The 13,347-nt window shown below is 35.5% G+C and overlaps 1 protein-coding gene and 1 pseudogene across 1 annotated transcript; one reads left to right on the top strand and one right to left on the bottom strand.

The window, feature by feature from the left end:
• Positions 1-7,155: 7,155 nt before the first annotated feature.
• Positions 7,156-8,187, top strand: LOC148585036 (uncharacterized). The gene is made up of 3 exons (XM_088517661.1): positions 7,156-7,386; positions 7,469-7,760; positions 7,814-8,187. The coding sequence occupies exons 1-3, from the start codon at positions 7,156-7,158 to the stop codon at positions 8,185-8,187; spliced, it is 897 nt and encodes a 298-aa protein (XP_088373787.1).
• Positions 8,188-11,456: 3,269 nt separating this feature from the next.
• Positions 11,457-12,110, bottom strand: LOC148585035 (uncharacterized; annotated as a pseudogene).
• Between the last annotated feature and the right edge of the window lie 1,237 nt (positions 12,111-13,347).

Raw genomic sequence — 13,347 nt, 5'->3', positions numbered from 1 at the left:
CCTAAAATGATGTGAAAAATCCTAGTCGTCATTTTTTAAGTTAGAAATTAATAATAACATATGTCGCATTTTTATTAAGTATGACGTGACAAAGTAACAAATTCTGTTAAGTTACTTAATGGAAATTGATTTCATGGAGCAAACTGTTATTTCGGCCTACTCTAAGAACCTCTAAATTATTTTTTATACCATAGAAAATGATTTGTAATTTATTCCAACTACATAGACCTATAGTCTCTAAGGGATAGCTCAATCGGCTGTGAACTACGCCTCATGAAGCGTAGTTCGCTAGTTCGAATCTCACTCCTCATTCCCTTGTGTGGTTATGTAAAAAAACAATTAAAAAAAAAAAAGGGAAAAATATAAAAAAGCCCCCCAAACTACCAGCCGTTTTCGATTTAGCCCCCTAATGTTCTAAAAGTCATAAAGTAGCCCCCTAAACTACCAAACTGTCGCATTTTGGCCACTCCGTTAGTCAAAACCGTTAGTCTGGACGGAAACCACAAAACGATGTCGTTTGGTTACGGGTAAGTTACAAAAATGCCCTTCTATATATATATATATATTTTTTTTAAAGGAGGAGAAAAACGGCGCCGTTTTGCTCCCAAAAGGGTTCACTTACCCTAAGCAAAACGGCGCCGTTTTGCTTAGGTTAATTAAACCCTTTTCCCCATTCTCAATCAATCCCACGCAGCACAGCTCCCCCCCTCCCCCTCACGCACAACTGTGGCCGATACTCTTCTCCACACGCACAGCTCCGGTGATCCAGCCCATCGCGCCGGTGGTCCCCCTCACGCAGATCGTCTGTCGTCCCGTCTTCACGTCGTCGTCCTGCAAAACCCAAAAACCCAGAAATCATTCCATCAAAACCCACTGGCCGGGTTGTTGATCTGCAACATTCACATTCTTTGATTTCATGGCTACTGCAGAGAAAAACCAAATTCAATTCCCATAGATGGGTTTGGGTGTTGTTTTCTGCCCTGGAGTTTTTTTTTTTTTTTTTTTTTGTCGGTTCTCTTAGGATTGTCCAATAGTTATAGGCTAAGATTTGAGGGTGTTTTTATGTGGGATTGTAATTTCGTGAAATGGGGTTGTAAAAATTATAATAGTTGAGTTAATCTCTTTATTAATAATAGTTTCATTTCAAAGACGAAATTATGGTGGCAAACTTTTCTCTGTAATTTCGTGAAATGGGGTTGTTATCAAGTTGCACTATTCTTCCACAGATTCTGTTCACGGAGCTGAAATGAACTCCCGATGGTGTTTGTGTTTATTTGAAATTGAAACTTGGCCTTTCATGAATATTGAACCCAAAAACTGGATTTTAATGTGTTGAAACAAGATGAAGTCTGAGCCGAGAAGAAGGTTTGTTCAAGCGTGGAGGGAAAACGCTGAACAAGGGTTTAATTAACCTAAGCAAAACGGCGCTATTTTGCTCCTCTTTAAAAAAAAAAAAAAAAAAATACATAAAAGGGCATTTTTGTAACTTACCCGTAACCAAACGACGTCGTTTTGTAGTTTCCGTCCAGACTGACGGTTTTGACTAACGGAGTGGCCAAAATGCGACAGTTTGGTAGTTTAGGGGGCTACTTTATGACTTTTGGAACATCAGGGGGCTAAATCGAAAACGGCTGGTAGTTTGGGAGGCTTTTTTATATTTTTCCCAAAAAAAAAACTACATAGAGTACCTATAAATTATTTTTTATACAACTAGAAATGATTTGTAATTTAGGCCAACTACATAAACAAATTTTACATTTATTCCTTAATTAAGCCTCTAATGCAATCCTAGCTGCATTTGAATGCAGTCGTGTATTAATTTGAGCCTCATTCCACTTCCTTTCCTATTTCTGTTTACTTGTACGTTGCTCTTTTAGTTTAGTTTAGTTTAGGTTTTTTTTTTTTTTTTTGGTGAGATTTTATAGCATGCAAGAGAGGCTTTTAGAGGGTGCTTTTTATTTTTTATTTGAAAATGTATTTTGATGTGACAATAAAAATCCATGTTAATTCTAGCTCTCATTATTTTTTTTTATCATTGTCAATTTTTCTGAACCAGCTCGATAACCTTCCCTATTTCCTTGTTATTATTATTATTTTTTTTATCATTGTCAATTTTTTTGAACCAGCTCAATAACCTTCCCTATTTCCTTGTTATTATTTATTATTGATCATGTAAGCATGAATTATTTTTGAGTTTCAGAAAAACATAAATCACAACAGGGCTTCCTTCGTATGACTGTTGCCTTCGAGACATAATAGGGCAAATTGGCGAGTGTATTTAAATGCCTATGAAAGTTATAAATTATTTTTTTTCCCCTCTAACGAAGACTTACATTATTAGAAAACATGTGTAAGTTTAGAAAAAAAGACCAAAAGAAACGTGTGGAAACGGGAAAGTTTCTTTGAAAACTAAAAGGTTGCCGACCAAACATATAAAGTTCAACCATCGAGATATATATATATATATATATATATATATATATATATATATATATATATGAGGAATATTTCTCATCTCATGAATATTGCATTAAAGATATCTTACCAGAGAAATCGAGGTAAACTGTCCCCTCGTGACCATACCCAGAGGGCTAATATTTAAATAACAGTTTCTATACACAACAACCATAATTTTTTTTTTTTGGGAAAATTCACTTTATCCCCTGAAGTTTCAGGAGTTTTTCAATTTGAACCCCAGAGTTTTAAAATTTGCAATGTACCCCCGAAAGTTGCAAAAACTGTCAATTTAAACATTCTGTTAGTATTTGCCGTCAAACTGGATGAAAAACGTCTCAGGTGCATATCATGTGAGCTTTTTTAGCCTGCTCTTCCAAGTTTGCCCTCAATAACACCTAAAGCCCTTTTCTTTTTCTTTTTTCACTCCAACCTTAGTCAACCCGTTTTTTCACTAATCCCTCACGGCCTCACGCAGCTCCCTCCCCCTTTTTCACTCCAATAACCACAAAAATCATACGGCTGAAGACGACAAGAAGAAATGTGGTCCCCTTGTGAGTACCGAAAGTGATTTTCGTGGTCCCCGTGTGTTTCTACCCCACCCACACGACACGCACATGACAAGAGGAAGACGACAGTTTCGGTGAATTCGTTCGTGGTCCCCTTGTGCTTGGAGAAAGGGGACAGCACACTACCCGCTTACATAAATTCGATTAAATTACAAGGTATGCCCCAAATTTGCTAATACTGATGAAGTTTTGTGTAATATTGGGAGAATAATTAGGGTTTACGGTTTTGTGTAATATTGGGGGATATGGGGGAATATTTAGGGTTGTTGTCGATTGAAATTAATTGGTTGGTTAAATGGTTTGAAATGAGTTTGGCTATGGATTTGTTTAGGGTTTAGGGAAAACGATTAAAGATTAATTGTGGATTTGTTGAACAGTGGTGTATTTTGTAGTCTGAATTTTGTAGTTTGAATTAGGAAAAATTAAGAGAGACTGAATTTTGTAGTCTCAGGTGCTAGTATTGCTTGTTTGATGGGCTTGTTCCTGGCATAATTGAGATTTGGATATTTTCCATTACCACTGAAATTCTCATTTCTGATTTGAGATAAATGAGACAAAATAATGAGTTACTCACAAGATTGTGAAGCACATAAAAGAAAAAAATATATATTTAGCAAGTTGTCAATTAGCATGAAATTTTGACTGATAAGGCTCAATAGATCATCTGCTATTGTAATATTTTAAGTAATTTAAGAACCAAATTGCAACTTCTTAAATATCAAACACCAAATATCTAAACTTCCAGTAAGGATAAAGGGGCAAAATCCTTAATATAAAATACTTAAAAAAGAAGGTGTTCAATCATTCATATTTGTTTATATGGAATTCTCCATAAACATTTTCTGTTTGTCCTTCAACTTTTTCTTTGTTTTGCTATTGATTGGCTTCTGAAAAAGAAGGTGTTCACTCAATCATATTTGTTTATATGGAATTATCCATAAACATTTTCTGTTTGTTCTTCAACTTTTTCTTTGTTTTGCTATTGATTGGCTTATGAAAAAGAAGGTGTTCAATCATTCATATTCATATTTGTTTTTATGGAATTCTTCATACACATTTTTTGTTTCTCCTTCAACTTTTTCTTTCTTTTGCTATTGATTGGCTTAGAAGGTGTTCAATCATTCATATTCATATTTGTTTTTATGGAATTCTCCATACACATTTTCTGTTTCTCCTTCAACTTTTTCTTTGTTTTGCTATTGATTGGCTTCTGAAAAAGAAAGTGTTCACTCAATCATATTCATATTTGTTTTTATGGAATTCTGCATACACATTTTCTGTTTCTCCTTCAACTTTTTCTTTGTTTTGCTATTGATTGTCTTAAAAGGTGTTCAATCATTCATATTTATATTTTTTTTTTGTGGAATTCTCCATACACATTTTCTGTTTCTCCTTCAACTTTGTCTTTGTTTTGCTATTGATTGGCTTCTGAAAAAGAAGGTGTTCACTCAATCATATTTGTTTTTATGGAATTATCTATAAACATTTTCTGTTTGTCCTTCAACTTTTTCTTCTTCTTCTTCATCTACATCTAGAAAGAAAATATAATGGAAGCATATTAAGGAAAATGTATATCTAGAAAAAGGTAACATTATGTGTGCTAAAGAATACAATCTAATAAAGAAAAAAATATAATGAAAACATAATAAGGAAAATGTATATATATATATATATATATATATATATATATATATGTCAAGAGATTTTGTAGAGGAAATTTAGTTTTTATTTTTCTAACATTTATAGCCTTGATAAGTCATCCAACTTACATAAGTGTGATTCATGATTTGCCCCCTTTAAGTATGGGAAGCTATAAATCTAATTTCTTGTCTTCCTTTTCTTCTCCACTTATTTGGCTTAGAAGTTTACAACCTTTCTGTGACATGAGAGGCAACCTACTATTTATTTTCAACATGATCTCCTAGTTACTTGTGAATTAATTATATGAATTAGAAAAATTCATGAATGATAGAAAGACTTAATAAAATCTATTTAACAGTAGTTGTCTATTAGCATGAAATTTTGACTTATAAGGCTCAATAGATCATCTGCTATTGTAACCCCCACCTCCCTGTGCCCAGTACCAAAAAGAAAAATTATACCAGTGCTGACTGTAGGTAGACAGATTAAATTTGCCCAAATCATTTCTTTAGATTTAAAAACTATCCTCTTCATAATGATATATTTAAATAATAAAGATAAGTTCATAGCTAAGAAAAAAGGGTAAAAAGTATGAATACCATTCGAGCTATTGAAAAAAAAAAAGATGGCACAATTTTTAGATGTAACATATAAATTTCTAATTTCTATTTGATCACAATGATAATGTATTAATGCATTTACAATGGCAGTAGCAAGTGGTGGTGGACTTAATGGATGAAAGAAAGATGAGATAAGTGTGCACGCATTTGTAAGAGAGGGAAGTGCACTCACACATTAAAGAGAAGTGCACTTACGGTATAATAATATTGGAGATATGAAACCAAGTCAAATAATTCCTTGCTTATAGTCATTATTGATGCAGGATACAAATTCCCATCAACTGCAAATTGTGAAACTTTCTTAACCCGCCCAATTGCCGGATTTAGAGTTATTCGAAAGGTGGTTTAAAATCCGTAAGTACTTGTCAAAAGTTTTATTTGATAATGGCTATTTCATTCTACCATCTTCAATTTACAATTAAATCATTGTATCAATTTCGTTGATATTTCTTTAGATTTTTTTTATTATAAAATTCGATAAAATATTTATTTTCACTTTGTAGGATGGCCAATTCAAGATTAGTGTTCGAGGTCCATTATGGGGGTAGATTCAATAGGACAGTTGGATGTGAATATGTTGGGGGGGGGGATGTGGCAGTCCATACAGAAAGTGTTGACCCATATGAATTGTCTTACTTTGAATTGGAAGCCATATGTCGACATTATGGGTATAACTCAGAGGATTTAATTTATTTTCAAGAACCTAGTAAAACTCTACCTAGTGGGTTGCATTTGATTACATCTGATCATGCTGTGCTATCTATGGTTGCCTCACATATTGGTCATAACATAGTGCACTTATTTGTTGTTTCTTTCGGAGAGAGTGGAGTTGGTGATGAGGAATGTGAGGAAGAGGATGAAGATGAGGATGGAGGGAGAGTTGATCTTAACGACCCTTGGTGGCGTGATAAGATTAGTGATGACGAAGATCTATTTGATGTAGATGTTGATCGGATTGATGATGGGGCTGGACCATCAAAAACACAACCTAATACGACCAATGTAGCGGAGTGTGAGGATGAGGAACAGGATAGGGGTGAAAGAGGTGTAGAAGAGGGTGATAATGATGGAAGTGATCATCATGACAATGATGAGGAAGAGGCTGCTGTTGATGAGCAAGATGAAGTGGATAACAGTAGGGGTAAGTTTAAGAAATCATTTGATGATAATGATGATGATGATGATGATGATGACAACTCTGACATGGGTAGGAGTGATATTCTTGTGTCACCAATCCTTACTAATGAAGATGGTGAAACCATATCTGCACCCACATTAGATTTTCATGCTTTGGATCTAGGGCATCCAGCCATTCAACTTTAGATGAAATTTCCAAATATTAAGATGTTTAAGGAAGCTGTTAGGGTGTATAACCTAAAGAGAGGGAAGGATGTCAGATTTTTTTTTAAAAAAATGAAACAATGAGGTGTGTAGCAGTATGTAGAGATGCTAAATGTAAGTATCAAGTGTATGCAAGAAAGATGCTTGAGGAAGAATCATTTTAGGTAAGATCTATACACTCTAAGCACAGTTGTGGTCGAAAATACAAAAACACAATAGTCAACTCCACTTGGATTGCAAACAAGCTAATTGACAAGTTCAGGGTTCCGCCCAACATGCCTTGGGAAGTAATCCAAAATGAAGTGAAGCACAAATGACGTGTGGATGTAAATCCAACTATGATGTACAGAGCTAGGAGGAAGGCCAAACAAAAGTTATATGGAAATCTTGAGGACCAATATCGGAGGTTGTGAGACTATTGTGAAACCTTGAGGCATACTAACAGTGGAAGCTGTGTTCTGACGAAAGTGGACAGACCGAACCCAAATTTGCCTCCAAGATTTCGAAGATTGTATGTTTCTCTGGTAGCCATGAAGAAAGGCTTTCTAGAGGGTTGTAGGTCTTTCATAGGGTTAGATGGGTGCTTCCTAAAAGGACCATTCAAGGGCCAACTCCTGTCAGTAGTTAGAAGAGATGGGAACAATAACATGTACCCAATTGCTTTCGCGGTTGTCGAAGCTGAGACCAAAGATAGTTGGATTTGGTTCTTTGGTACCCATGCTAGGCATGCTAGGCCTACATTCATTTTAGATCGGCAGAAGGTAACATTTTTGTCACACTTTAAATATTCATGCACTTTGTTTCACTCTAGAAAAGGTAACATATTATTATTTTATTTTGTAGGGTCTTATGCTTGCTTTTGAGGTTGTTATGCCAATGGCTGATCACAGGATAAGTGTTAGGCATCTATATGCCAACTTTAGAGACATTGGGGGGTATCGAGGGTTCGTATTGAAGGAACAATTATGGTCTACAGCGTTTTCATACATAGAATATGATTTCAATGATCATATGGAAGACTTGAAGAAAATGAACACAGACGCCTATGAATATTTGAGTAATGTTAACCCTAGCGGGTGGTCTAGGACATGGTTTAGTGACTACTCAAAGTGCGACCTACTAGTGAACAACATCTGTGAGTGTTTCAACTCATAAGCTCGTGACAAGCTCATATTGACCATGTTGGAGATGATAAGGAGAAGCTGATGAGGAGATATCAAGCTAAGAGGGAAGGGATAAAGAAATTGACTTGGAAGTTATGCCCTAGGATTGCTGCAAAGTTGGAAGCAATTGGATTAGAAGCAGTGGATTGCATTGCGCAGTATGCTGGTGATTCGATGTTTGAAGTTACTTGTCCGAATAAGAAACAGTTTGTGGTAGACCTCGGTAGAAGGAGGTGTGGTTGCAGGCAGTGGGAACTTACCGGAATCCCATGTCCCCATGCAGTGGCTGCTATACTTTATGATTGTGAGGATCTTGAGGATTATGTTGATGAATGCTTTACTATAGCGGTGTACAATAAGGCATATGCTACAGTTATATACCCAATGCCTAGTGAGTAACAGTGGATCAAAACAAGTCATGATAAATTGGAGCCTCCAATAGGACGAGTTGCTCCTGGTAGGCCAAAGAAGCAAAGGAAAAGGGGTCCGGATGAGAGTAGAGACCCAAAAAATTCGGACCGGATGAGGAAATTTGGAGCTAGAATGAAATGTGGGAAGTGTAATGGCGTTGGTCACAATAAAAGGTCATATCCAATGAATAGAAATGAAGCATCTAACAGCAGGATGTCGAGTACAACATCTATAAGTTTCTAATACGTAACTATTATGTTTAATAATGAGATGCTTAATAATATTTATAGTGTGTGTGCTTTTATACATGATAATATTGTCACACTTATTTGTTGTTATTAGGTGTTATGTGTGCAGTCACAAAGGGTTGGTTCAACGACACCTAAAGTGACCAAATGCAAACAAAAAGTTGTGGAGAAGGTACTACTTTCAATGATTGGTATTATTGTAGAAAATTCTAGCATTGAGTACTAAAATATCATCTTATTGGGATTGAGTTTGGGATTGACTTACATCTATTACATATTTTCTCTTGGTATGGGGCCTCCTTTACAGTTAAACTAACTTTGATAAGATTATTCTCCATTCAGTATACCAGGTTTCAATGATATGGTATTATTGTAGGAAATTCTAGCATTGAGTACTAAAATATCACCTTATTGGGATTGAGTTTGGGATTGACTTACATCTATTGCATATTTTCTCTTGGTATGGGGCCTCCTTTACTGTTAGGAGGACAATTGATAAGATTGTTCTCTATTCAATGTACCAGGTTTCAATGATTGGTGTTATTGTACTCCACTTTTCAACAAATGCAATTATTAATATTTTTTTCTTTCCACTGTTTGTTATTCAGAGGGGTCAGTCAACAAGTGGTGGACTATGTGGTCCACAACAAAAAACTACAGTTTTTAAGGTCATTACATTTCACTTGTTTTATGTTTGTTTTTTGTACCCTCATAGTCAGTGCCGTTTAAATCAGCTTTCGGAATGTTTTGCTTGTTTTTTTTTTTTTTTTTTCCTTTTTTTTTAACATATAAAAAAGAAGGGCATATCCAACAGGAAAGCATCTACAAGTGTTGGTGGTACACATTCCAAGAGCAAGGTAATCAACATCCTACAACTTGTTGATGAGCAAGACCACACACCGCCCCCTAGATTTGGTTATAAAAGAAAAGAATTACCACCCACTGGGGTTGCTGACGAAGGAAGGGTATCACCTCCCACTGCTGATACTGATCAAGGAAGAATATCACCTCCACCTACATTTGCAGAGCAGGAAGCAGGATTTGGTGCAGGCATTATCATACCTCCAGCATGAGGTGTGTCACTCAGAGAATTAACAGATGATCTAGTAGTTCCTACATTGTCAATGGGAGGGCCTGCAACAAGGACTCGCCGTTCGGATCGGATAGCTGGTATTTGTCAGTCTTCCCATAAAAAATACTGGGCCAATACACATTGATCTAACTAAAGATGGAAGTGAAACTAAAGCTGTTTTAAAGAGAGGGCCAATAACTAGGGGTGGTGCAACTTTAGGAGCAGCAAGAAAAGGTCCATTAACTATGGGTGGTGCAACTTCACGACCTACAAGAACAAGTCCATTAACTAGGGGTGCTGCAAGTTCAAGACCTGTAAGAAAAGGTCCATTGACTAGAGGTGGTGCAACTATAGCAACTGGCACTAGGGGTGGGGCAACTAGGAGTGGTATAGTTAGGGGTGGAGCAGCCATGGGTGTGGCAGCCATGGGTGTGGCAGTTAAGGGTGGTGCAGCTAGGGGTGGTGGAACTGCTTCTTCATCATCGGACAAAGTAAAAGACAAACGCATTGTTACAACAGTCGAAAAAGGAATAGAAATTATGGAGGCTAAGAAGAAAAGACCAAATCCAGATTGGAAGCCATAGCATGAGATGTTTTAGAGTTGTAAATTCTCAAAATAGTAGTTTTGGTATGTTAGGTGTTATGTAAAATGACATGTAAATTTATTGGTTTGGTAAGTTTGGTGGTGTGTAAAATGATAGGTGAAACTCTGTAGTTTTGGTATGTTTGGTTTTGTGTAGAATGACATGTAAATTAGTTGGTTTGGTAAGTTTGGTGGTGTGTAAAATGATAAGTGAAACTTTGTAGTTTTGGTATGTTTGGTTTTGTGTAGAATGACATGTAAATTTGTTGTTTTGGTATGTTTGGTGGTGTGTAAAATTATAGGTGAAACTTTGTAGTTTTGAAATGTTTGGTTTTGTGTAGAATGACATGTAAATTGGTTCGTTTGGTAAGTTTGGTGGTATGTAAAATGATAGGTGAAACATTGTAGTTTTGGTATGTTTGGTTTTCTGTAGAATGACATGTAAATTGGTTGGTTTGGTATGTTTGGTGGTGTGTAAAATGATAGGTGAAACTTTGTAGTTTTGGTATGTTTGGTTTTGGGTAGAATAACATGTAAATTTGTTGTTTTGGTATGTTTGGTGGTGTGTAAAATGATAGGTGAAACTTTGTAATTTTGGAATGTTTGGTTTTGTGTAGAATGACATGTAAATTTGTTGTTTGGTATGTTTGGTGGTGTGTAAAATGATAGGTGAAACTTTATAGTTTTGGTATGTTTGGTGGTATGCAAATTTGGTTGCAATACTCATGCCATTATTAATGTGTTTTGCTGTGTTTGGCGGTTATGTAAATATTCATTTCAGGTAACATTTGTAGTGTATGTGTAAGGTAAATAGGCATGAAATTTACAGCTTTGTCAGTTTGGTACATTTATACAGGTTTTTCATATACTATTATTAATGATACTAGGTACTACGCACTCCTTGGAACATTTTAAACACAATAATGCAAAGTATGGTCTTTGCACAAAATAAAGTCCAAACATGATAACTCAAAGAAGGAAATTGTAAGTTATTTTTGCTTAAATTAACAAGGCTAAACCATACTATTGATTTCATAAGCATGCAGTAAGGTTCCAAATATTGATTTTAGCAAGTTCTGATTTTCTATGAAAATTTGTAATTCTTAGCAATATATGATTCCATCCAAAAAGCTAATGAGGCTGTACAAAAGTGAATGACTTGAAGTGAGCCATGTCATCAATACAAAAATAAATCCTACATCAGACTATTGTCTTCAATTAAATCCCACATGGGACTACATAATGACAACATGAATAACAACTTATATCATACTACACATTGGTTACGAACATATCAAAAAACCACAACAAAAAACTACAACAAGATTCACCAGTCCCACCATGACGGCCAACCTCAAGACAGCATCACATGGTCTACTTTGAATACATGGTAACCCTTGGAAGTGTATCCAAAGAAGAACATGCATAGTGCCAAGATTATTAGGCTCCATGAACAAACAATTATTGTATGGTAATTCTTCTTCATTGCATGCATCTTTATCTCCCCAATCTCTATTTGTTTACGATACTGAGATATCTCACTCTCCATTTCTGCCTTGAACTGCGAACAATTTTTTTCTCATTTTCTGCTCTCACCTTCCCAACTTCAACTTCAACCAATGTTTTACATCGTTTGGCTTGAGCCTCCAAATATTCATGCCTTTGATGCAAACGATAAACCACCTTCCTAGCAAATGAGTACATCTTTGGATCAAGCCACTCAAAAAAACCACAATCTTGGTTAATCTGCAAAACACATTACACCTAGCAATCACCAACCTAAATTTATTAAATAAGAGCACATTTTATGTTCATACCATGATTACATAAAATATCAAGTACTTGCCTTCCAATTTTCGCAACTCACAAATCTCCTTCCAAAGTTTTTCTCAGTATTGGCAGTTTTGACAACTGTGGGCCGCTCGCAGAAGCAAAGGCGCTGCAGTGCAGATGAAGCACTGCTTTGAGCTGAACCAAAGAAACTAATACCTTCATTTGAGGTATCCATCCTACATGATATACTAATACATAATTAGTCTGCTTGCACATTATTGTCGATCACATTGGAAAGCAACCATAATGCATGCATATGCTCGAACTCAAAGGGCAATAATGCATGCAAGCAATCAATCTATTATGAACCAATATGTTTAATATATAATATTGGTACTTAGATTACCTATTTACTTGCAAGCATAAATCAAGCTACCTTTTAGTACTAGATTAATACAAACCATCATTTTAACACAGGAAATATTCTTCTACAAATTACACTATTACAGTTCTAAAACTTAAGGCATACACTTAAATAAAAAGAATCTGCAAACTATAATGTTAATCGAAAAAATACTATCAGCAATAGCCTCTAAGAAAGATATAATCCTTATTTTCACTTCAAGTTTAATTCTTTCAGTTTTTTTTTTTTTTACACAGGAAATATTCTTCTACAAATTACACTATTACAGTTCCAAATCCGAAGACATACACTTAAATAAAAAGAATCTTCAAACTATAATGTTAATCGGAAAAATACTATTAGCAATAGCCTCTAAGAAAGATATAATCCTTATTTTCACTTCAAGTTTAATTCTTTCTGTTTTTTTTTTTTTTCTTTAGTAGATACAAATCCCATATGAAAATTGGCATGTTGTGGAAACATATATTTCTTCTAATAGACCAGAAAAATGAGAGTTTGCTTCAAAAAAAGCCGACATTGAAGCCTATTATGTTGCATTTGGATGTGCAGATGGAAATATGAGAGGCAGACAGATAATATTCCCCTAAACCCAATTTACAAGATCCCTAAACAAGATTCCCACAAAACCCCCAATTTTACAGAAAACCCTAAAATAGTAGATGGTCTTATATTTTGAAATTTGGGACATACCAACTATTTTCGTGTGTATGTGGAAGACAATTCTGTCCAAGGTTGATCCACGATTTAGTTGCTGTCGTCTTCGGCTGGGAGGATTTCGGTTCTGGACTTGAGTGTCGTCTTTAGCTGGGGAGCACGAGTTGTTTTCTTTTTCCTTACTGTCGCGGTGTGTGCGTGTGTGTTGGAGTTAAGAAGACAAGGTGGGGTGCAAAAGGGGTCCACTCGGCTGCTAGAAAAAAAAAAAAAAAAAAAAAAACGCATGTATGTTCACTAAGGGCAATCTTGTAATTTTGATATCAATATTGAGGGTAAACTTGGAAGAGCAGGCTGAAAAAGCTCATGTGATAGGCACATGAGACGTTTTCCATCC

Source organism: Corylus avellana, chromosome 6 (assembly GCF_965113065.1).
Source record: "Corylus avellana chromosome 6, dhCorAvel1.hap1.2, whole genome shotgun sequence".
In the NCBI taxonomy this organism is placed as follows: Eukaryota; Viridiplantae; Streptophyta; class Magnoliopsida; order Fagales; family Betulaceae; genus Corylus; species Corylus avellana.
Note: the sequence above shows the minus strand (reverse complement) of the source record. Positions and strands in the feature narration are given on the sequence as shown.